Genomic DNA, 22,140 nt, shown 5'->3' on the forward strand with positions numbered 1-22,140 from the left:
GGTTGCCTCCCGTGCCGCTTCCGGGAGCGGAGGCGCGGCCCCGCGGCACGAGGAGGAGGAGGCGGAGGGGGAGGAGGCCAACATGGCGGCGCGCAGGGCTGGGCCGGGCCGCCGCCGCGCCTGAGCGCCCCACCGCCCTAGCTCGGCTCGCAGGACCCAATCCCGCACCCAGCCTGGCCCGGCGGCTGCGGAGCACGCGGGGCAGGAACGCAGGGGCCAACCCGGGCGCGGAGGCGGCGCGGAGGGTGCGCCGCGCGGCCCGCCAGGCCCGGGACCCGTAGCTTCGCCGTGCGCTGGCCGGGGCGGCCCGGAGGCCCAAGCCATGGAATCGGAGGAGGAGCAGCACATGACCACGCTGCTGTGCATGGGCTTCTCGGACCCCGCCACCATCCGCAAGGCCCTGCGCCTGGCCAAGAACGACATCAACGAGGCCGTGGCGCTGCTCACCAACGAGCGGCCGGGCCTCGACTACGGCGGCTACGAGCCCATGGACAGCGGCGGTGGCCCCAGTCCCGGGCCCGGCGGGGGCCCGCGGGGCGACAGCGGAGGTGACGGCGGCGGCGGCCCCTCCCGCGGCGGCAGCACCGGAGGCGGAGGCGGCTTCGACCCCCCGCCCGCCTACCACGAGGTGGTGGACGCAGAGGTGAGGAGGGGCAACCCCAGACCTCTGTGGGAAGCCACTGGGCTGGAGTTCCTAGGAGGGGACACACCCCGCTGGGCTTGGTGTGGGGAGGGGGCATTCGACGGGGGCTTTAGTGGGGGCGGGGCGGAAAGAGAGAGAGAAGCCCCAGGCTCCAGTTGGGAACCGAAGTCACTTGATTGGGGGTAAGTGGGGAGAGGGACCCGTAGGAGAGGCGTGTGAAAGGGAATTAGGGATGCGGAGCAGAGCTGTGGGTTGGGGTGAGGAGGGGTCCTTTAGGCTTCCGGCTATGCAGGCCGACGATGGGGAGGAGGCTCCAGGGCTATCGTCCGAGATGGGAAGACAGACACTTGAGCATATAGTAGGAAGGATGCGTGCAGTAGGGGGTCGGAAATGGGGTACTAGTGCACTAGGCTAGGTCGGAGATTTTGTGGCACGAGGTTTCAGTGAAGGATTGGCGGAGGCACCAGGCTCAGAGTCAGAAAAAGCGGTGTGGGCCGGCCAGAGTAGTGGTCTTTGACAGGATCACAGGAAAACTGTTGGGGTTAGGAATGAGATTGGGGTTTTAGCCAAGGGTCGGAAAGAGTGGGCATTGAGTAGGATTTAAAATGAAGAGAGAAGGGGCCGCGGCCAGGAATGAGGACTTCAAGTCTGGGTTGTGGGCACTGGACTTGAATAAGATCAGGTATTAGAGCAGTGGGGATTGCACTGAGAGGGCAGAGGTGGGAGGCCTGGGCAGGGGTGGGAGCTGAGGAGGGTCTAGGCAGGGATGGGGACTGGAAATGGAAGACAGAGCTGGCACCAGGTCTGGGTAAAGAGGGAGTACTGGTCATCGATAAGGTCAGAAATAAGAGAAAACTAGACCGGGGAAAGAGATTGTAGTCATACTAAGGGTGCTATGCAGAGGGGCGCGGGACAGGGCGGGAGCGCAGTGGGGGTGGAGGAGGAGTCTTGAGGCTAATGGCTTTGATCAGAGACCTCAAATCTAGGTGGAGAAGACTATGCCTGTTTAGTTTGGGGTGTGAGCAAGGAACGTGGGGGAAGAAAACTGACTCTTCTCCAATAAAGAAAAAAGATCGACCAGAAGCAGCAGTGCTTTTGAATAATTACTTTGCAGAAACATAGTAGCTCATGGCAGGAATTTTGGTCAGATTCGTTGGGTAGTTCATTTCAGGGGCCAGTAGAGCAGCTTGGCCTGACCACAGAAAAGCACAGATCTCAAATTATTGGGATTGCGTTATTAGGTAGAGATACGAATTTGGTTCGTTCTTAATGAAGAATTAAGCTTAGTGAAGCTAAGCCTTTTGAAACACTTTTTCCTGAGCAGTGTTATACCCTTTTAATTGTATGCTTTTGCAACAGTTCCTCCGGCTGAAGTAGCTTGAACAAGAAGGTGGCACTTAAAAAAAAAAACAGGTTTCTGCAGAAGATTTCTTTGGCTTCCACACTTTGACACAGTTGCTAGATTGCCATCTGTAACCCAGTAACTCAGCTATATCGTTGACTAGTATGTGGAAATAAAAATTGTTATTATTCCTAGTTTGGGAATTTTTTTAAATTCCCATATAATTGAGTAACCATACGTAAGTCACTTTAAGAAATCAGCTTCTCATTGGCAGTTCCTATCACTCCTCCCTCGTTCCTTCTAGTTTTTGACCCAGTTTTGAAATCAAGAAGAAAGCCGTTGCTTTTTCAGAAGGTGTTTGTGTAACTCTGCAAAGCTCAATGTATCCTCATTATGTGAGAAATGTGATTCTTTTTTTCTTTTGTCATACCTTTTAATTTCCTGTGATTGGAAAATCAATTTAAATTACAATGCTTGGTGCATTCATGTTAACATTAGCGCTAACCTTAGCTTACTGCCAGTACATGTAAGTACAAAGAATTGGGAGTGGCTTCTTACGTGAATGGCAGGCTAAGGAGTTTGGTTTGTGGTAAATTAAAATCCATAAAATCTCCATCTTTTCGAAGCAGTGCATCAAGTCCTCATTTCTCCTAGACCTGTGGATTTGCCCGGGGGGAGGGAGGCTGCAGCGTTTACTTTTGAGAGTTCAAGAGGAGCTGGTGACTGAGGCTCCTCTTCAATACCCACGAAGTGTATTGGCAGAGGTTGGCAGGCTGAGACTTTCCTGACACACAGGAGCCTTTTGGAAACATTTAACGCAGAATGTGCCTCTGTGGTTTAATAATCTCAATGCATGCCACCTATAGAACTTCTTGGTCATCCTTGGTGTACACAGTGGGAAACTGAGGCTCTTGATCTTGGGAAATAGAGAAAGGTAATAAATATTATCCAGCATCTACAGGGTGTCAGGCCTTGTCTTAGGTGCGTTATACAGTTTATTTAACCCTTGGTGAGAGAGTTAACATAGGCTTTTTAGGGATATGATTATGTAGTGGGTGGCAGAGGCTGAATTTGAACCCAGGTCTCTGACTTCAAAGCCAGTGTGTTTTTCACTCTGCTCAACTCATGGTTTTAGGATTAAATTTGTTTGGTAACAGTATGGATAGTAAGGAAAAATAATGAGGGAAAGACAGATTTTAAGGCTACTGTGCAATGATGTGGTGAGCACCAATCAAGGCATTAGGAATCGAATAATGGGTAGAATATAAGGTGAATCAGATTTTTTAAAAAGAAGCATACTTTAGAAACAAATAATTAGTGCAGCTCCCTTGTTTAACAGATGCAGCCTTTCAGGCCCCAAAGGGGAAGTGGCTTGTCCCCACAGAGTCAGTTAATAGAAGAGGTGGGGCTAGTACTCAGGCCCTTTTGCTCTTAGTCCTGCACTCTTTCGGGCTCTCTTTCAAAGGAAAAAGGAAAGGGACACAGCAATGGGTTAAAGGGAAGGAAGAAAAGAGTAAAAAAAACTGGGTGAAGATTGTCAGCTATTATATAGTTAATCCTTTTTATTTCTAAAAACTGAGTACCTTATTTTAAATTATATACATTTCTATTAGCTACATAGGAAATTGCAGTGTCATTGTCTTCTTTAAAAATGGGAAAAACAGAATAAAATCTAATTGATTAGAAAAGAAAGAAATGACTTAAGTTTTTTTATATTTGTAGTTTGGGGATAGCAATGGTTTTCTCTTAATGCCTTCCTGTCCCAGGGGCAGGGAGTGGAGTGGTGAACAGAACATGGTGTTTACATTCTAGTGGGTCTTAGTCCAAACCTCTCATTTTACAAGAAATGACTGCCCAAGGTCATGTAGCTAGTTAGGTAAATCAGTTTGAGGCCCTGCTGTAATTAGGGTTTGGTTTAAAAATTAATATTTGAACAGTGAAAGCTGTTAACTTCCAGTTCATTAGAAGCAAGGAGAATGCAGATAAAAAAGACCCAGATATCTAGCAAAACACAGAACTGCATAGAAAGCCACCTTGTTAATATCCTCCAATTAAGTAAAGATAGTGTTTTGCAGAAGAGATGTGTTTGGTTCTTACTAGTATTGTTGCATGTAAATGTTCTTGGTCTCTGGGTCTGGAAGGGACTTTGAGAAGCTGTCCAGTTTTGATTTTGAATAGCATTACTTCAAAATCATTCCACGGCACATAAGAGTCTGTTCTATTATTAAAGAGAGTGAGCTCTCACAGCTGCTCTAAATAACTTATTCTGATTTTTAACCACCCCCCTGTCAGAATTCTTCACTGTTTACTGCGTGGCTAATGTAAACTCCTCTGGCCTGCCAAGTGCGTACCAACTGGTTCTGTTCTTTACACAATGGGAAGAGTTGGGCCTTTGTAATCTTTCCAGGGGATCGGTAGAAATCTGAACCAGGTATCCTGTGCATCTCACAGAACGTAACAATTATGAAATGTGCCTTATCCATAAGGAATACCATCATACATTAATACTATAATGAATACCTTATTCTTTAAGTTTGTCTTTAGAAAATACTAAAATGGAAGTTTTTGGAAGGAGATTTCATATTAACTGAGGAAATACCTTTCTTAGCTGTCTAGTGCTGTTAATTAATATTCCCAGAAGTGACATTTAGTACTGTGATCTGATAAACATTGTGAACTTCTTGTTTTGTTCCTGTTTTAATGTGGATGTTCTTTCTGGAGGTATTATTTTGTCAGAAGTACTTTCAAGATTTCATTGCTTTTTTGTTTTTTAAGTTTAGAGCCCCAAAGTTGGTCCTGCTATAATATATCTAAGTCACATAAAAATAAAAAGCATATTAATTTGTAGTTCCTTAACTTACCTCATTCCTGTCTCTTTTTTTCCCCTTTGGTAGTAAGTGGTAATTATAAATGGATTAAAATTGTAATACTGTCAATTTGTATAATTAAGGTTTATGGTAAAATTCGTGTTATTCTTTTCCTAAAATATAACAATCCTAGTATGAGTGTGGAGTAAATATCAAATGAGTAGCTTTTAGTTAACTGTTAGTGATTTGAATACATGACCTGTGGTTTATGAATTACTGTGATTTGGTAAATTAAAAAAAACAAAAGGCCCTTTAAAGGCTTTAGAATAAAAAAATTAAATAATTTCCCAAATCAGTTGAAAGTAGATAAAATAGGGAATTACAGATGAATCAGCATAGCCTAATTTTTAAATAAGAATTTCTTTCTGATCCAGTATATGTATATATATATCTCCTTTGGGAATTAGGTCTGTGAGTTAATGTAATGGTTGGAGTCTCACCTTGTAATTACCTGCCCATTCACTTTTAGAATGAATGTAATTTGGCATGAAGGGAGTACCTTTTGTGTGTCCGTGAGTGTGGTTTTAGTGAAATCATAGTAGGTTGTGACAGCTTTATACAGCATAATAATATTGTTAGCTTAAATTTTGAAAACAATTTCAATGTTAGAAAAGCAAATGTTGTAATGTTTTAGCAATTTGAGGAAAAAGTTTCAACGTTAATAGAAAAATATGACCATATACTTAAGTATTTTTATATTTACTGCCTACAATATCATATACCATTTACTTGATCTGAGTGTGAAGGAGGGTGTTTTTTTACTTTTAATAAGAAAATATTTAAAAAGATTTGGTAGAATCTGAAATCTGGAGTTCAGTTTTCCTGGGAATTTTCCTTATATGGAACCACAGAGAGAAATAAGAAGTAAATACATAAGATTGAACCATTTCAGAACACCTTCATACATGCATTAAAACTCATGCACTCCACTCACTAAGCACTCTAAGTGCACTAAAGCTCATGCATTTCTTTCATTTGTGTTTAAACTTAAAAAAATACAGTTCAAACAAGTTTCAATATTAGGTTTCCTATCACGTTAGAATGATTTGATGGCAGTCTAAACACAAGGTGATGAGCTCTTAGAGACAAGCTCATTTGACAATAGTGAGAAGTGACAGTAGCAGCTTAGTGGTCAAGGAGGGGACAGGAAAGCTTTAAAAGCCGACTCAACCAAATCATACTAGCCGATTTGTGTAGGGTGATTTGAAGTAGCTTTATGCGTTTCATGGCCCTGAGAGGATAACTGTGTTTTCAATGATGTCACAGTCAAGAAGAGGTTCCAGTGTGGTCTGCTTAAGAAGGGTCAGGAATGTTTAATATATTTTAGAAAGGTTTTCCTTAAAAAAAAAAAAGAAAAGAAAGTTGGACGGATAAAGAAGTAGGCTTCAGGCACCTGGAAAATTCAGATGTGCGGACATTTCAGTCACGATACTAGATTGCAGAGGTACGACTGAGAGAGTTGTGCTTCATTTTCAAAAGAGTAAATGTTTTTTTCCAGGGAGTTTTACTTCCTTTTTTAAGTTTGTATTTTTCATTTTCTTTATCATAGGAATTTTTATTGTTTAGTGTTATCATATTTTTCAGTCACAGCTGACATAAAAATTTTTGTTAAGCCCATATTGATAGTAGGTGATATTAGGTGACATTATTGGTTTTTTTTTTGTTTGTTTGTTTTTTGTTGTTTTTTGTTTTTTTGAGATGGAGTTTTGCTCTTTCGCCCAGGCTGGAGTGCAGTGGCGTGATCTTGGCTCACTGCAACGTCCGCCTTCCAGTTTCAAGCGATTCTTCTGCCTCAGCCTCCCAAGTAGCTGGGATTACAGGCATGCATCGACTACGTCCAGCTAATTTTCATATTTTTAGTAGAGACGGGGTTTCACCATGTTGGCCAGGCTGGTCTCAAACTTCTGGCCTCAAGTGATCCGCCTACCTCGGCCTCCCAAAGTGCTGGGATTACAGGTGTGAGCCTCCGCACCTGGCCAACATTATTGTTTTTGTCGATAATCTCTGTGGTGAGTTTTGGCGAAGCATTTTATAACCATTTTGTTTTGCTGGTATGTTTACAGGGTCACTTGTTTGTCCGCTAGTGAGGAACCTGGCTCCCACCATTGGTAGCTTCCATTTTTTATTTCTCTGAGTGTGTTATGTGTGAGAAGTAGAATCCACTGTTTTAGAGGTGATTACCTTAAGCTAGTTAATGGAATATATAACCGTAGATTTGATTTGTTTTTATTTTCTCTGAAGAGCTGACACAAGTAAGTTTAAATTTTATTTCTTACAATCTTTCCAGAAATTAAAATGCTTCAGCCATGATGCAGCAGTCTGTGGAATCTTTTAAAGGGCTGAGTTGAAGATGTGATTGTTCTCATAAAAAATAAATCATATTTTAGGTACTTACCAAAGGCTTCCCACTTCTGAAGATAAACACTAACAAGTAGTTGTTTCAGCACACAATTTGCTTTCCTGTAGCATCAAGCCAGTTGTTTGTATTGTGAAATTCATTTGACATTATTTATTATACTTTCACTTAAGTTTATATCAAGAATATTTTATAAAACCATTACTTACTAAGCAACACGATACAGTTGTCCCTTGATAGCCATAGGGGGCTGGTTCCAGCACACCACCCCGCCATGCTCAAGTCCCTAGTGTTTCCATCTAACCTACACACATCTTCCCGTATACTTTTAAGTCATCCCTAGATTACTCATAATACCTAATACAATGGAAATGCTGTGTATACGGTTGTTACATCATATTGTTTCTTGTTTGTATTTTTTATTGTTGTATTCTTATTTTTAATTTTTTCTTCAAATAATTTTGATTTGCAGTTGGTTGAATCTGCAGATATGGAACCCATGGATACAGAGAACCAGCTGTACTTAACTCCTGTATCAGTAGGTTTCCAAAATTATTTCTGAAATTAAAATCTTTGTAAGAAAGACTTGTTGGTCAGAAATTCAGATCCAAGACTCTTCAGTTTCTGCTTCATGTGCTGTTAAAACCCAGCTTTTCATAAACAGTTCAGCATTTCCTTTTTTTTTTCCCTTTCCATTTCTCCTATATTTCAATTTTGGTTGAACATTAATTGCTTTTTGAGAACTATAGTTGGTAATCTATAGTGTGAAGCATTTTGGTAACAATTTTATTATTTTGTTTTGGTTTTTGAGACAGGGTCTCACTCTGTCACCCAGGCTGCAATACAGTGAGGTGATTTTGGCTGATTGTAGCCTCTGCCTCCTAGGCTCAAGTGATTCTCCCCACTGCAGCCTCTCAAGTAGCTGGGACCACAGGTGTGCGCCACCACACCTGGCCAATTTTTGTATTCTTTTTTGTAGATACGGGGTTTCGCCATGTTGCGCAGGCTGGTCTCGAACTCCTCAGCTCAGGCGATCTGCCTGCCTCAGCCTCCCCAAGTGCTGAGATTACAGGTGTGAGCCAGCCACCATGCCCGGCCTTGGTAGCAATTTAAGATGTATTTCAGATCCTAGAAAATATGAAGGTACTCTGTGAATAGCAACACTATTATTAATTGTCTGTGTTATTCTAGACTCCTTGCTCTCTTTTTTATGCAATAGCCTATTCTAATCCTAAATATTTTTCATGCCCCTTCCCTCTATCCTCACTGTTACTGCTCTGGTTTTGGCTCATGCTCCCCCCACCCTTTTTTTTTTTTTTTTTTTTTTTTTTTTTACTGTTTTTCTCTGCCATTCACTGGCACAAGAAATGATCTCTCTAAAATACAAGTTTTAATTGTGGAATAATCTTGGTAAAATGGTTTTGTGGTTCCTCATCTCGTATAGGTAAAACCTAAACTCCTTTTCTTTCAAGGTCTCCAGACTTACCTATCTGGTCTTGTCTCCTGCCTTCCTGTTCTAAGCTCTTTTGCAGTTTAGGGGCTGTTTTCCCATTCTCATTCCTACTCTCTGATATCTCTTCTGCCTGTCTAACACTAAGTCATTCTTCAAGGTTAGCTCAATTGCCACTTCTCTATAAGGAACACTTGTCTTACACCACTACATTCTCCCACTGCATTTTGCATGTACACCAAGTAAAACATTTCAGTTAAAAAATTTTCTGTGTTTGCATGTGTGTATTGATAATTCCCATTAGGCATTGAGCAGGACTATTTTTATCTCTGTGTCCTTAGTACTCCTGGCTCACAATAATATTTAATTGGATAAAGAGATGACTCAGTGGTTGGATGCAAAGAAAATCTTAAATGAAATGAAATAAAACGTCTCATGGTATTTGAAAAAGTATTCAGCCCAGGATTTGGGAGACTGTAACTTTCTGTTCAGGGTTCTGTTTCTTGCTATTGTTTGGCAAGTCAGTTTTCCTTTCTGAAACTCCATTTTCTCCTCTATAAAATGGGCATCGTCTTAGACTAGATCTAAAATGCTTAATTTTTTCATTCATTGACTCCTTTAAGAAATTAAGAGCTATGGGGCCTCTCATGTGTACGTGTAAATATGCATACTTAATTTTGAAAATAAGCTTGTACTAAAATATTAATGTTGTTATTTTGGGGTGATGGGGCTATACTCTCCCTATTTTTCTGTGTTTTAGAATTTTTCTTTCATGAGTTTTTAAAAAGTATATAAACTTTATTAAAACTAAAAGCAAACCAAACTGTGTTTAAATGAGAGTAGTTAAAAAGATTAAAGTTTTGCATAATTCTTAGGAAAATTTTGCAGACTCTAAAATTATTCAAAAACTTTGCTAATGAGGAAAATGACATATAAAAAAGATTTAATTTGCTTTTTATCTAATTGAAATATGAAAAAACTATACTGCTTCCTAGCACATCATTGGGAGCTATTTTTTTTAAATCTAGAATTCACATTTGACTGTTATATAGTTATTTCTAGCTTTAAGAAAACTGGCTCAGAAGATGCAATTCAGCAGGACTTTTCGAATTTGAGTCACAGTTTAAGCTTTAATGGAGCTTCTGTTTAGTTGCCATTCCTGCCCCTTCTGTTCCTTTTCTGCATGCTCCCCTTGTCCTGCCCCCATATCTCACAGCATTTTGCCTTGCTAATTGTTTTTAGGACATTGTTATATATGACTCCAGTGTGTATTTTGATTGACCTTTAGGTTATCTGCCAGCTTTTGAAGACTCTCAAAGTTCTGTGGTGACTATATTTTGAAAACAGCTGTGTTTAGAGCCCCTTTTTTGGCCAAAGGGATGGAATGGAAACACACACTTGGCTGACATGGCCTTACCTGGTGACCTCTGTTCCTGTGACCTATAGCAGTATTACTCATTGTGGGGCCATTGGTTGTTGCACTCACAGTCTCATCTGTTACTTAACTTTCTTTCTGTCATTTGTATACTTTAATGTACTCTCATGTCTGTTTGCACATTTTTAAGAAGGTGGGACTGCTATTTCTGTTGTTTGTATTAAGTAGAAAATAAACAGTTCTCAGAATAAAAACTAGATTTAAATTAAATAATGGTTTAGATCAAATTCAAATGGTAAGAATAGGCATTATACTGAAAATGTCAGAGCAGCAAAACAGCCATGACCCAGTTTAACAAAGTAACCATTCAGTAAGTTTTTATTGAAAATTTATTGTGTGCTGGGCACTGAGCTGGGTGTTAGAAATGAATACAATGGTGAACAAATCAGACATATTCCTTCTCTGTTATAATTTCAAGGCTGGTTGATTTCTTATGCCTCAAGTCTAATAAATCTTAATATTCTATTTCAGAAACTAGAGAGCGGTCTTGAAGAGTTGTGGGTTAAATATGAAAGCTTAAATCTGTGTATCAAAAGCATTTGCATAGTGCCTCTAGAATGTTTTGTGATGTAATTTGATCCATAGTGGTATCCATTGCCAAGAAACCAAATGGTATTTTTTTCAAGCAGTATTTCTTTAGTGTCATGGAATATACAGAATTTGTATTTATTTGCCTGTTAGATGTTTAATATTAGTAGATTGATGATTTTCTCAACTAGTATCATTTTAAAGGGTGATGTTAATTCTTTTAATGAAATGGCATTATTTTTTATCCTAAAAGCATAAGTGTATCAGTTTTTCTGAAAAAGAGAAATTGCTTTAGGAATTGGTCTTACTTTAGGCTAAAAATCTCTTAATGATTGTTGATAATAAAAAAAATTAGAGAAACGTTGGTAATTTTAGAAAGACTTAATTATGGTAGAAATAGCAGTAACTCTGTAAATAAAAACCTGTCTGGCATCAATAACATGAGGACTGCTTAGTTTATTATAAATATTTTGCTTTTGTGGTCAGTTTTATATTGGAATGAACTGTGCTAAAACTTGGAAAATGTTAATGATTTTTCTTTTAGTAATACACTTCTCATGATGTCTACCTCATTTTGAAATATTTTGGTGAGTTAGAGTAGCAGCAGATCATCCTATAATTCCCTCGTTAACAGCTAAAATATTTTATATGTGCACATGCACACACATGTATGTAATGTGTTTCATTTTGAGAAAAATGTCAGATGTCTATTGAGCAGCCAGACTCTCTGTGTTGAATTATGTCAGCCAAAAATATATGATTTATACCATTAAAACAATTGGTTCATAATGTATATGCAGATACACTGACATCTTTAGAGAATAACAAGCAAGTTCTATTTGCTTTCTAATACTTTGAGCTTTTTATGGTTGAAGTATAGAACATGCCTGTGGTAGAGGAATTTTAAGCATCTATTAAGGAGGATCAAAGATTAGAAATGATGCAGTTACCTTGTATTCTCCCAGTTCATAGTGATTGTAATATGGGAGAGAAATATTAAGACTACTTAGCAAGATATACTTCATAAAACAGCAAAATTATCTGTAGAATTGACAGTATTTCCTGCATTTCCCTCTCCTTATTCCAGTAAGCAGAACTAACAGTTGAAACTTTAAGGATTAAAATTGATTATTTGTTTCAGAGCTGGGACCATGGAGATCTGGTGGTGGTAAGACTTGTCAGCTTAGGCAGGAGGACGTTGACTCTTGGCTTAGCAAGTCAGAAAAGGAACCCAGCCTTCTGCCTCTTGAGATGTCTTTTGTTTACTTTACCATACTGTTCTTCTGACCTGAGGAAGTCTTTGACTGTAGGTTATCTTTAATATATCCTTCCTCATAAACTTTCTTTATTTAATCATCACATTTCCTTTGTTAGATATACACTAGTGTCTCCCCTTATCTGTGGGGGATGGATTCCGAGAACCCCAGAGGATGCAGAAAACCACAGATAGTACTGAACCCTGTATATATTGTGTTTTCCTATACATACATATCTGTGATAAAGTTTAATGTATAAATTGGGCACAGTAAGAGATTAACAACAGGAACTAATAAATAGAACAATTACAATATACGGTAGTAAAAGTTTTGTGAATGTGATCTCCTTCACTTAAAATGTCTTATTGTACTCACGCTCAGAAGTGTTGATTCTATAGTTTATCTTGCTTTATCATTAGGTACTTTTTAATTTCGGTTATTCGTAAGTTTATAAAGATGGTGGGAGTTGAGGAAAGGAAGATTGAGCAATTGCTATCACTTGTGAAGGTGCTGTGTCGGTCTCTTGACTAGCATCCTTGTACAAGTGATCCCCTGCCTGAGTCTATCCACAGTTGCACATGGTATTGAATATTTTAAAAATAAGCTTTAAGAGTCAGTATACAGGCCGGGTGTGGTGGCTCATGCCTGTAATCACAGCACTTTGGGAGGCCGAGGCAGGTGGATCACCTGAGGTCAGGAGTTTGAGACCAGCCTGATCAACAGGGTGAAACCTCATCTCTACTGAAAATACAAAAATTAGCCGGGTGTGGTAGTGGGTGCCTGTAGTCCCAGCTATTCAGGAGGCTGAGGCAGGAGAATTGCTTGAACCTGGGAGGGGGAGTTTGCAGGGAGCCGAGATCACACCACTGCACTGCAACTTGGGTGACAGAGTGAGACTCCATCTCAAAAAAAAAAAAAAAAAAGAAAGAAAAAAGTCGGTATACAAATCGCTTGAAACAGTATACCACCTAATTTAATAATTTTCTGTTTCAGATGTGTGTTGTTTAGTTTCTTAAAATAGCCTTTTCATTCTCTGTGTATCAAACACGGTAATGATTACAAATATCAACTGGGATGTATTATATACTTGCATGTTTGAAGTTAAACATTTTGAAATATACCTTGGAATGGTGTAAATATACTGAAAATATAACACTTGCCTTAGGTTATATGTTTTAATGAATACAAAAATAAAGCACGGTGAGTATTGATGAGCTCTTAGAGGATACTTAAAAAGGAAATCAGTTTTAAAATTTGCTGGATCGTCTTATGACTCCTTGCCTGTGCACGTGCATTTTCTCCTGCCTGGCATGCCCTCCTCTCTCACCTCTTGCCATAGTGGGCTATTCCGTAGCACTGTGTGTGTGGTATTGTGGTATCAATTTGATCCTTGCACTTGATCCTTTCACTACAAAACAGATTTAACATAGCCTTGCAGTTGGCAGAGATAGGGTAGGAACATCCTCCTTCCTTAAGTCCAGCAAGTCCCAAGAGACTCCGAATGCTAACATACCACCTGTACTGTTAATCACTCTTGCCAATGGTTTTCTGTTAGAACTTGATGCCTTCCATTATACCTCCTCTCATTCCTTCTTCCCTTCCTCCTAGTTAAACGTCCCTTCTTGAGTTTGAATAGAAACCCTTTCGTGCCTCTGTCATAGCATTTATCTCATTGCATTAGCATTGTTCCTTTGTCACCGTATTAAATTGAGTCTTTTTTTTTTTTTTTTGGGACGGAGTCTTGCTCTGTCACCCAGGCTATAGTGCACTAGCGTGATCTTGGCTCATTGCAACCTCCGCCTCCTGGGTTCAAGCGATTCTCCTGCCTCAGCCTCCCAAGTAGCTGGGATTACAGGCACCTGCCACCGCGCCCAGCTAATTTTTGTATTTTTAGTAGAGATGGGGTTTCACCATCTTGGCCAGGCTGGTCTCATACTCCTGACCCCATGATCCACCTGCCTTGGCCTCCCAAAGTGCTGGGATTACAGGCGTGAGCCACTGTGCCCAGCCTAAATTGAGTCTTTCGAGAGCAGGGTCTGGTTTTCTGTGTTTCCTTAAAAGTTCCAGGAAACACTTGACACGGGAGATACTAAACTGAATCAAAGAATTTGATCTGGAAAATATTTATTTGCATCACCATTTTGGAACACATTTCCCCCCTTCATGCTTCTCAAATAGTCTCGTAAATCTACTTTTGCCTGAAATACCCTACACCATAGCTTGAAAATAGCATAAATTTTTTTGTAGTCTTTTGGCAGATTTCTGTCATAGTGTTTACCTTGTATTACAGTTGGTGGGAAGGAACATTTTTTGAGCTATTGCCGGTGTGTTTATAATGTATACAATTTTGGATATAACACATTAAATTTGAACTTTGGGATTCTGTACCACTTCCTTTGCTTTATGTTTTTTCTTTAGCTCACATAGAAAAATATTGCACACATGAAAGAATATAGTGGATGCTAAAAGAAACAAACCCTTTTTAAGCCTTTAGTAGGACTGTTTGCCAGTCTGTTTTTATGTAGTTTTGTTACATCACTTAGGTGAGCTCTACTTTAGTAAGGAGAAGATTTGCAGAGAATGTCATTTCTGGAGAGGAAAGAGAGAAAAGAGAAAACATGTCAGTATAATTAAAGCAGAAAACTGACTTTTAGTGTTGTTTTTGTTTCAGATTGTCACATTTATTTATTTCTATAATAATGTTTAATGATGACACTGTTAATCCAAGTGAGTTTATTTTGAAGTAAAGCTATTGAGACACTGTTTATTTTTTCTCCTTTCTCCTCCCAAAATAAAAAAAAGTATGTGGAGTGGGAGTAGGAGGAGAAAAGAAACAGTAGTGTATAGTAACTATTTATTCAACACTAAGCAATCTATTGAATGTCTTTGGCTCTCTTCTGGCTTCTGAGAACTAAGATACAGCCCCTGCTTTTAAGGGGTTCATAACCTATTCCAGTGGTTCTAAAGAGCTGCTAGGGATGGCCAACATCAGATCAGAGTCACTTGGATTGCTTTTTCAGTATAGCTTATCCCCATAAGGACCTCCAACTATCCTAGGAACTTCTGACAGAGTAGGGAATGTTGTGGAAAAGTACTTAGTAAAATATTAGAAAATGATCTGCTACAAATTTAAACTGGGTATAATTTGATTTGATACTTGATAAAGTTTGGAAACCTCTGTGTCCCCACCCACATCTCTTCTTCAATTATACTCCCATAATTCCCCTGTCCACGTGTTGTGCGAGGGACCCAGTGGGAGATAATTGAATCATGGGGGTAGTTAACCCCATATTGTTCTCGTGGTGGTGAATAAGTCTCACGAGATCTGATGGTTTTATCAGGAGTTTCCACTTTTGCATCTTCCTCATTCTCTCTTTGCCTGCTGCTGTCCATGTAAGACATGACTTGCTCCTCCTTGCCTTCTGCCATGATTGTGAGGCTTCCCCAGCCACGTGGAACTGTAAGTCCAATTAAACCTCCTTCTTTTGCAAATTGTCCAGTCTCAGGTATGTCTCTATCAGTGGCGTGAAAATGGGCTAATACAATACTAGATATATTTTTTCCAAGTTTTTATGTTGAACAGTTTATAGTACAGAAGTCAGAAGAACAATACAGTGAACACTTGTATACCCTTCACCTTGATTCATTATTTGCAAACATTTTGTCACATTTGCTTTAGCTCCTTTGTCTGTCTCTCTCTCTCTCTCTCTCTCACACACATGTGCACACACTTTCTGAACCATTTGAAAAATAAGTTGCAAATGTCAGGACATCTGACTCCTAAATACTTTAGTGTGAATCTCCTAAGGACAAAGACATTCTCCTACAGAACTGCAGTACCATTATCCTACCAAAGGAATTTAACATTAATACGATAATATTGTCTATTATTTAGTTCATATTCAAATTCTCCACTTATACTACAATATCCTCTATAGGCTTTTGTAAAAATTGTAATCTAGGATTGAATCAAAAAGTATGCATTGCATCTGTTAATGATTTTTTTTTTTTTTTTTGAGGGGGGAGACAGAGTCTCGCTCTGTCGCCCAAGCTAAAGTGCAGTGGTGCAATCTTGGCTCACTGCAACCTCCACCTCCCAGGTTCAAGTGATTCTCATACCTGAGCCTCCCAAGTAGCTGGGATTACAGGTGCCCGCCACCATGCCTGACTAATTTTTGTATTTTTAATAGAGACAGGATTTTGCCTGTTGGCCAAGCTGGTCCCAAACTCCTGGCCTCAAGTGATCTGCCCGCTTTGGCCTCTCAAAGTGCCAGGATTACAGGTGTGAGCCACCATGCCCGTCCTGGTTATCATGTTCTTTTAAGCCAGATTCTAGAATGGATTTTTCATCTTTTTATACTGACACTTGTGAAATGTCTAATTCAGATTTCTTGTGTTTAAAAGATTTTATGATTGAATCATTTTAAATACCCAAGGATGTTTTATTATTTATTAAGGAAAACCAAACAAAAATATTTACCTTCTTTCATTACATAATTTGTTCCCCGTTAGTAAGACTGCATTTGTCAACAACCTATATTTTGACCTCTAGTAGAATTTTAGCATTTTTAGAGCCAGAAGAGATCTTGGATCTGTAGGTAAATATTTTCATTTTATAGATGAAACTGAGGTATGGAGATATCAAGTCTTAACCAACCAGGGGTGATTTGTCATCCCACCCCGGAGACATTATGCATGTATGGAGATGTTTTAGTGTTGTCACAACTAGAGAGGTGCTACTGGCCAGGGATGCTGATAAACACCTTACAGTGCACAGAACAGAATTGTCTAGCCCAAATTGTCAGTAGAACTAAGGTTAAGAAACCCTGTCTAAAATCACACAGCTCATGGTGGGACTTAAAACCATGTTACTTGACTTTCAATTCTGTGTTCTTTCTACACACAAAAACGGAAATGCCTTGTTCTCTTTCCCTTTCGTTCTCTCCGCCTTCATCCTCCATTTCCATTAAGACAAATTAGAACATACTGCTTGAGAGAACATGGAGTATCTTTCTAAAATGAGAAATATAGGCTGGGGATGGTGGCACACGCCTGTAATCCCAGCACGTTGGAAGGCCAAGGTAGGAGGATTGCTTGAAGTGAGGTATTTGAGACCAGCCTGGGCAACATAGTGAGATCCCGTCTTTAAAAAAAAATTATGTTTAAATTTTTGAAAAAAGAAAAATATAAATGTGCTTTCAGTGGGGTTTTATTCCTGTAGTAAAAATCTGTGCAGAATGACTTTTTAAGAGCAGTTTAGATAACCATAATTGCTCTTCACTTTTCATTATATGAGGTTTGAGTTAAGAAACACTTTCTCATGCATTATCTTATTTGGTACTCACAGAAACCCTTTCTAGTTATAATGAACAAAGCAGATAGCATTTGTTTTTCACAAGTGAGAAAATAAAAGTTCCCAGAAAATAACATCCCATCTAATTGTGGTCAGGTAAGGTATTAGTCAAAGTTATGTGGAGATAGATTTCAGTTGAACAGGCAAAACAGGAATGGGTAATCCCAAAATGTCCTAAGCACCTGGTCACTAAATATATTTAGGCAGAGGTTCTGGGATATTGTTGGGGATGTTGTACAAGTGATTTAGGTATCGAATAGACATTGGAGATAAAATGGAGAATTAGATAGAGCTCCATTGAGTAACACACTCTTATTGGGGAGCCAAACTTTAAATAGGTGAAGTTTACTACAGCTCAGTATTTGATGTTATGAAGGTAGTGCTTTAAATGTGCCATGCTTTCTCTTCCGTGCCTGAACACACATACAATTCTCTGTGCTCAGGATCTGTTTCCTTTCTTTCATTTCATAAGCATGTATTAGGTCTTAGCATTCACTCATTCATTCAGCAAATATTTGTTGAGCACCCACTCTGTCTTAGGGACTGTTACAGATAATGGAACAAACAAAACAATTCTGCCCTGTTGGAGCTTATAGCCTAACGAGGGGAGACAGACAACAAACAAGATAAGTGAAATGTAGAATGTCAGATGGTGATAAGTACTATGGAAAAAAAGCAGCACAGGAGAGAGATCATGCTGGACAGCAGTGGGTAGGGGGTATGACAAGGGCTGCTTTTTGAGTAGATTATTCAAGGAAGGCCTCGAAGAGCAGGTCATATTTGAGCAAAGACCTGAAGAAGGTGAAGCCAACTGTGGTTATCTGAGGGAACGGCATTCTAAGCTAGGGGTGGGCAAACGTTTTCTGTAAAGGGCCTAAAGTAAATAGTTAGTCTCTGTTGTAGCTATTCAACTTAGCTATTGTAGTATGAAAGCAACTATATACTATATGTAAGGAAATAAGCTGGTCTTTGTTTCAATAAAATACAGAAACAGGCAGTGGGCTCTATTTTGCCAACTCCTGCTTTAAGTGGAAGGAACACCTAATGCAAAAACACCAGGTAGCAGCAGGGCTGGCATGTTGGAGGAGCAGCAGGGAGGCCAGTATGGCTGGAACTCGATGGGCAGAGGTCAGCTCCCCATTAGGGCCTTGCAGGCAACTGTCACGATAACTTTTTGTCAGAATAGGAAGGGAGGCATCGAAGGTTTTCAACAGGGAGATACCATGATCTGGTGAGAAAGATCAGGGGTTTGTTTTTGAACATGTTAATTTTAGATGCCTATTAAACACCCTAGTGGAGTTGTCAAAAAGGAAGTTGGATATGTGCCTGGTGTCCAGAGAAGAAGTCTGTACTAGAGCCAAAATGTGAGTCTTCAACTTAGAGATAGCACTTAAACCATTTAACTGTTCTTAACAGGGGTAATGTAACTCTATGGGGGGTGGAAATTGGTTCTTGAGGGAGATGAAAAACAATCTTAGATATTACAGTGGATCACACCAAAACTCAGCCCTACCCAACAGTCAATTCTTAATATTCAATTTCATGGGGGATAGGGTGGTTAAGAAAAAGATGTCTAAAAGTCTCCTTGGAAGAATGATAATGAAAATTAGGTAGAAAACAGTGCATTAGATTCAACTCACTGAGGTCACCAAGGGGGTGCCTGTAGATAAAGAGGAAGTCTGAGGACTGAGCTCGAAGGTGCCCCAGTGTTTAGAGACTTGGGGTGGTAAGGCGGAACCAGCAAAGGAGACTGAGGAGTGGCTGGTGGGGTGAGGAACCAAATGAGAACTGTGTCCTGGAAACCAAGTGAAAGGTGTTTCCAGGAAGAGGGATCCGCTGTTAAATGTTGCTGATGGGTCAGGTAAGATGAGAACTGAGAATTAACTGTGTATATGAGGCTGTGGTGAAGAAGGTAGATATTTACTTAGGTCTCAGCTTAAGTATTATTTCGTTTGGTAGGCTACTTTTCACTGTGATGAGGGTGGGTCCCCCCTTTTTTCTTAACTGTGGTAAAAATCACATAACATAAAATTTATCAACTTAATCTTTTTTAAGTGTACAGTTCAGTAGTGTTAAGTATATTCACATTGTTGTGAAACATCTCCAGAAATTTTTCACCTTGCAAATCTGAAACTCTGTACCTGTTAAACAACAACCTTTCCTTTCCCCTACCCCCTAGCTCCTGGCACCCACCACTTTACTTTCTGTTTCTGAGCTTCAATACTTCAGATACCTCATATAAGTGGAACTATACAATATTTGTCTTTCTGTGACTGCCTTATTTCACTAAGCATGTTGTCCTCAAGGCTTGTTCATGTTATAGTATATCGCAAGATTGCCTTCTTTTTAAAGGCTGAATGGGCCTCCTTATGTACTTTCATAATACTCTTACAATAACACTCCTGATAAGAAATTGTAATTTCTTATTTGTCTTTTTCCCTGAAAGACAGGAGATTTCCAAGATTCAGTGGCAGAGTATGTTTGTCTTATTCATAGATGTATTCATAGCCTCTGGAAAATACTGAATGAGAATTCTGTGTAAAAATAGAAGACAGAATACCTTCCTTTGCTTGGAGGAATCTCAACGCTCGAAAATTTTGTTGAAGAGATGATACTTGAAGTGGTTTTGAAGAAGTAGGAATTTATCAGGCTGAGAAAGGGCAACCTAGGCAGAGAGAGCAGCCTACAGCTATGCATGGTTTCATGATAGGACCTTGTGTGTAGCTCCAGCAGAAGGTTTGGAAAGTGGCAAACCATATATTGTGATGGATTGTGATCAGAGGATGGAGAGTCTTGCCTGCCAATGCAAGAAGCTTGCTTTTACTTTCTAGGCACCTTTAGGCAGCTGGGAGCAAATGGAGCTTTCTGAGGAAGTGAGTGATGGGATCAGCTTCCTTTTTTTGGTTTGGGTTGGGGTTAGGGTTTTCGTTTTGTTTGTTTTAAGGAAGATCATTCTGGTGGCCCTTTGGAGGGGGCACAGGAGTGGTGATATGGACTGGTAGAAGGAATGGCAGTTATATGGGTATTGCAGCAGTCCAAGCAACACACGACAGAGACCTCAAGTAAGCAGGCTTGGCTAGGACAGACTATTCAGAAGAAATTTATGAGGTAGAATTATTGTGACGTGGTGACCAACTGGCTGGGACGAGGACACAGTTCCGGGGTTAGGAACATTAGAGAAGTAACAGATTTGAGTCAGAAACCGAGTTCTTTGTGGATATGGTAAATCTGGAGTACCTTGAGGGCACCAAGGTTAGAGTCTAGCATAGAGACAGAGAGAGAGAGGGAGAAAGAAAGATGCATCTGAAGCCTGAGGAGCGGACTAGGCTGCTATTTCTTTTTTCTTTTTTTTTGAGATAGGGTCTCCCTCTGTTGCCCAGCCTGGAGTACAGTGGCATGAACATGGCTCATTGTAGCCTCAGCCTCCTGGGCTCAAGTGATCACCCACCTCAACCTCCCAAACTGCTAGGATTACAGGTGTGAGCTCACTGCTCTCAGCCTGGGCTTCTATTTCTTATGTTGCTATGTGTTGTAGCTGGCCCTATAATGAATTATCCCTCATCTGTGTAGGAATCCTGCAAATTGGGCACCATGCTCTCTTTCTCATTGAGGAAAACAAAGACAAATAAATTAAGAAGTTTATTCAAGGTGACACAGCTACCAAGTGGTAGTGAAAGAATCAACAATTAGATCTGTTAGATGAGAATACTTAGTAAAGGAAATTTCAACAAAATTAAGGCTGAAAGTTGATTGCTTCTGCTAGATAGCTGTTTATCTAGAGCTTTAGATTAAGTTTTAGTGGATTAAAAACTACTAGTACTTTGGAAGAAAATAAGTTTTACTTGATAGTCCTCTCTTACCTTCCCAATTCTTGGCTTGGGGTCCATTATATAAGTTCTGTTTGTTTTTTGTAAAAGCATTTTTGCCTCCATTCTGCATTGGTGTTTTTTGAGGCCATGCTATGCTACCAATTTTAGGAGGAATTGGAATACTTTCGAGTATGTTTAATCTAGAGCCTGAGATTTGGAGAAACCTTGACTTAAATTTTTATTTCAGTCTGAACGCATTTAATGACTGTTGGTGTTAGGCAAGTGACCATAAGAAATGTGACTTCAGGTGAGTAACTTTGCCTTATTTGAGCCTCAGTTTGTTTGCTCATGTAAAAAATGAGGATGATAACTCTTACCTCCTGAGGTTTGAGAATAATTAAATTATAATATATGTACACTTTCCATAGTTACTAGTGCTGTTCCTGACATGTAGCAGCTAGGTGCTCAGTAGACATATTAGTTCTCCTTTGCTGCTCACTCATATTGCTCTCATCTGAATTTATCTCAATCCCCTTTACGATATCTTTCCTCCTTCCTGCTGGCTGCTAAAACTGCAGGCCCAGCATAACTACAGTCACTGGAGATGCCCTAAGGAAATTGGGACTGGAACAGCTACCTACTTTTTGGATCCTGGAATCGATGATCTGTACGTCCCAAACCTTAAATGAAGGTTACCCTCTATATGTAAGATATCACCTTCGGATTATAGGACAACCTTTTATGAAAACCTTGTTTCTCTGTATTCTAAATACAGTTGTCCCTTGGTTTCTGTGGGGAATTGGTTTCAGAACCCCCTCGGGGATACCAAAATCTGTATCCCCCTGCCCTCCCCACAGATACTGAAATGCTCAAATCCCTTATATAAAATGGCTTAGTATTTGCATGTATCCTAAGCACATCCTCCTGTGTACTTTAAATCATCTCTAGATTACTTATAATACCTAATACAATATAAATGCTGTGCAAGTAGTTGTTATACTGTATATAAATACATTATTTGTAATGTAAATTACAAAATGTAAATACATTGCTTTCTATGTATTTAAGGAATAATGACAAGAAAAAAATGTCTGGATCTGT

General features: G+C 39.8%; 1 protein-coding gene across 6 annotated transcripts in view; it reads left to right on the top strand.

The window, feature by feature from the left end:
* The first annotated feature begins 69 nt into the window (after nucleotides 1-69).
* USP24 (ubiquitin specific peptidase 24) overlaps nucleotides 70-22,140 on the top strand; it is a 147,414-nt gene continuing 125,343 nt past the window's right edge. For 3 of the 6 annotated variants that reach the window (XM_063655252.1, XM_054485951.2, XM_063655254.1), the window contains exons 1-2: nucleotides 70-643; nucleotides 7,681-7,746. In XM_063655252.1, coding sequence (XP_063511322.1) covers nucleotides 323-643; nucleotides 7,681-7,746 — 387 coding nt within the window. In that variant the 5' untranslated portion in view covers nucleotides 70-322. The remainder of the gene's footprint in view (nucleotides 644-7,680; nucleotides 7,747-22,140) is intronic. The other 3 variants (XM_063655262.1, XM_054485968.2, XM_063655265.1) reach the window with 1 other exon arrangement.

This window comes from Pongo pygmaeus, chromosome 1 (genome assembly GCF_028885625.2).
Source record: "Pongo pygmaeus isolate AG05252 chromosome 1, NHGRI_mPonPyg2-v2.0_pri, whole genome shotgun sequence".
In the NCBI taxonomy this organism is placed as follows: Eukaryota; Metazoa; Chordata; class Mammalia; order Primates; family Hominidae; genus Pongo; species Pongo pygmaeus.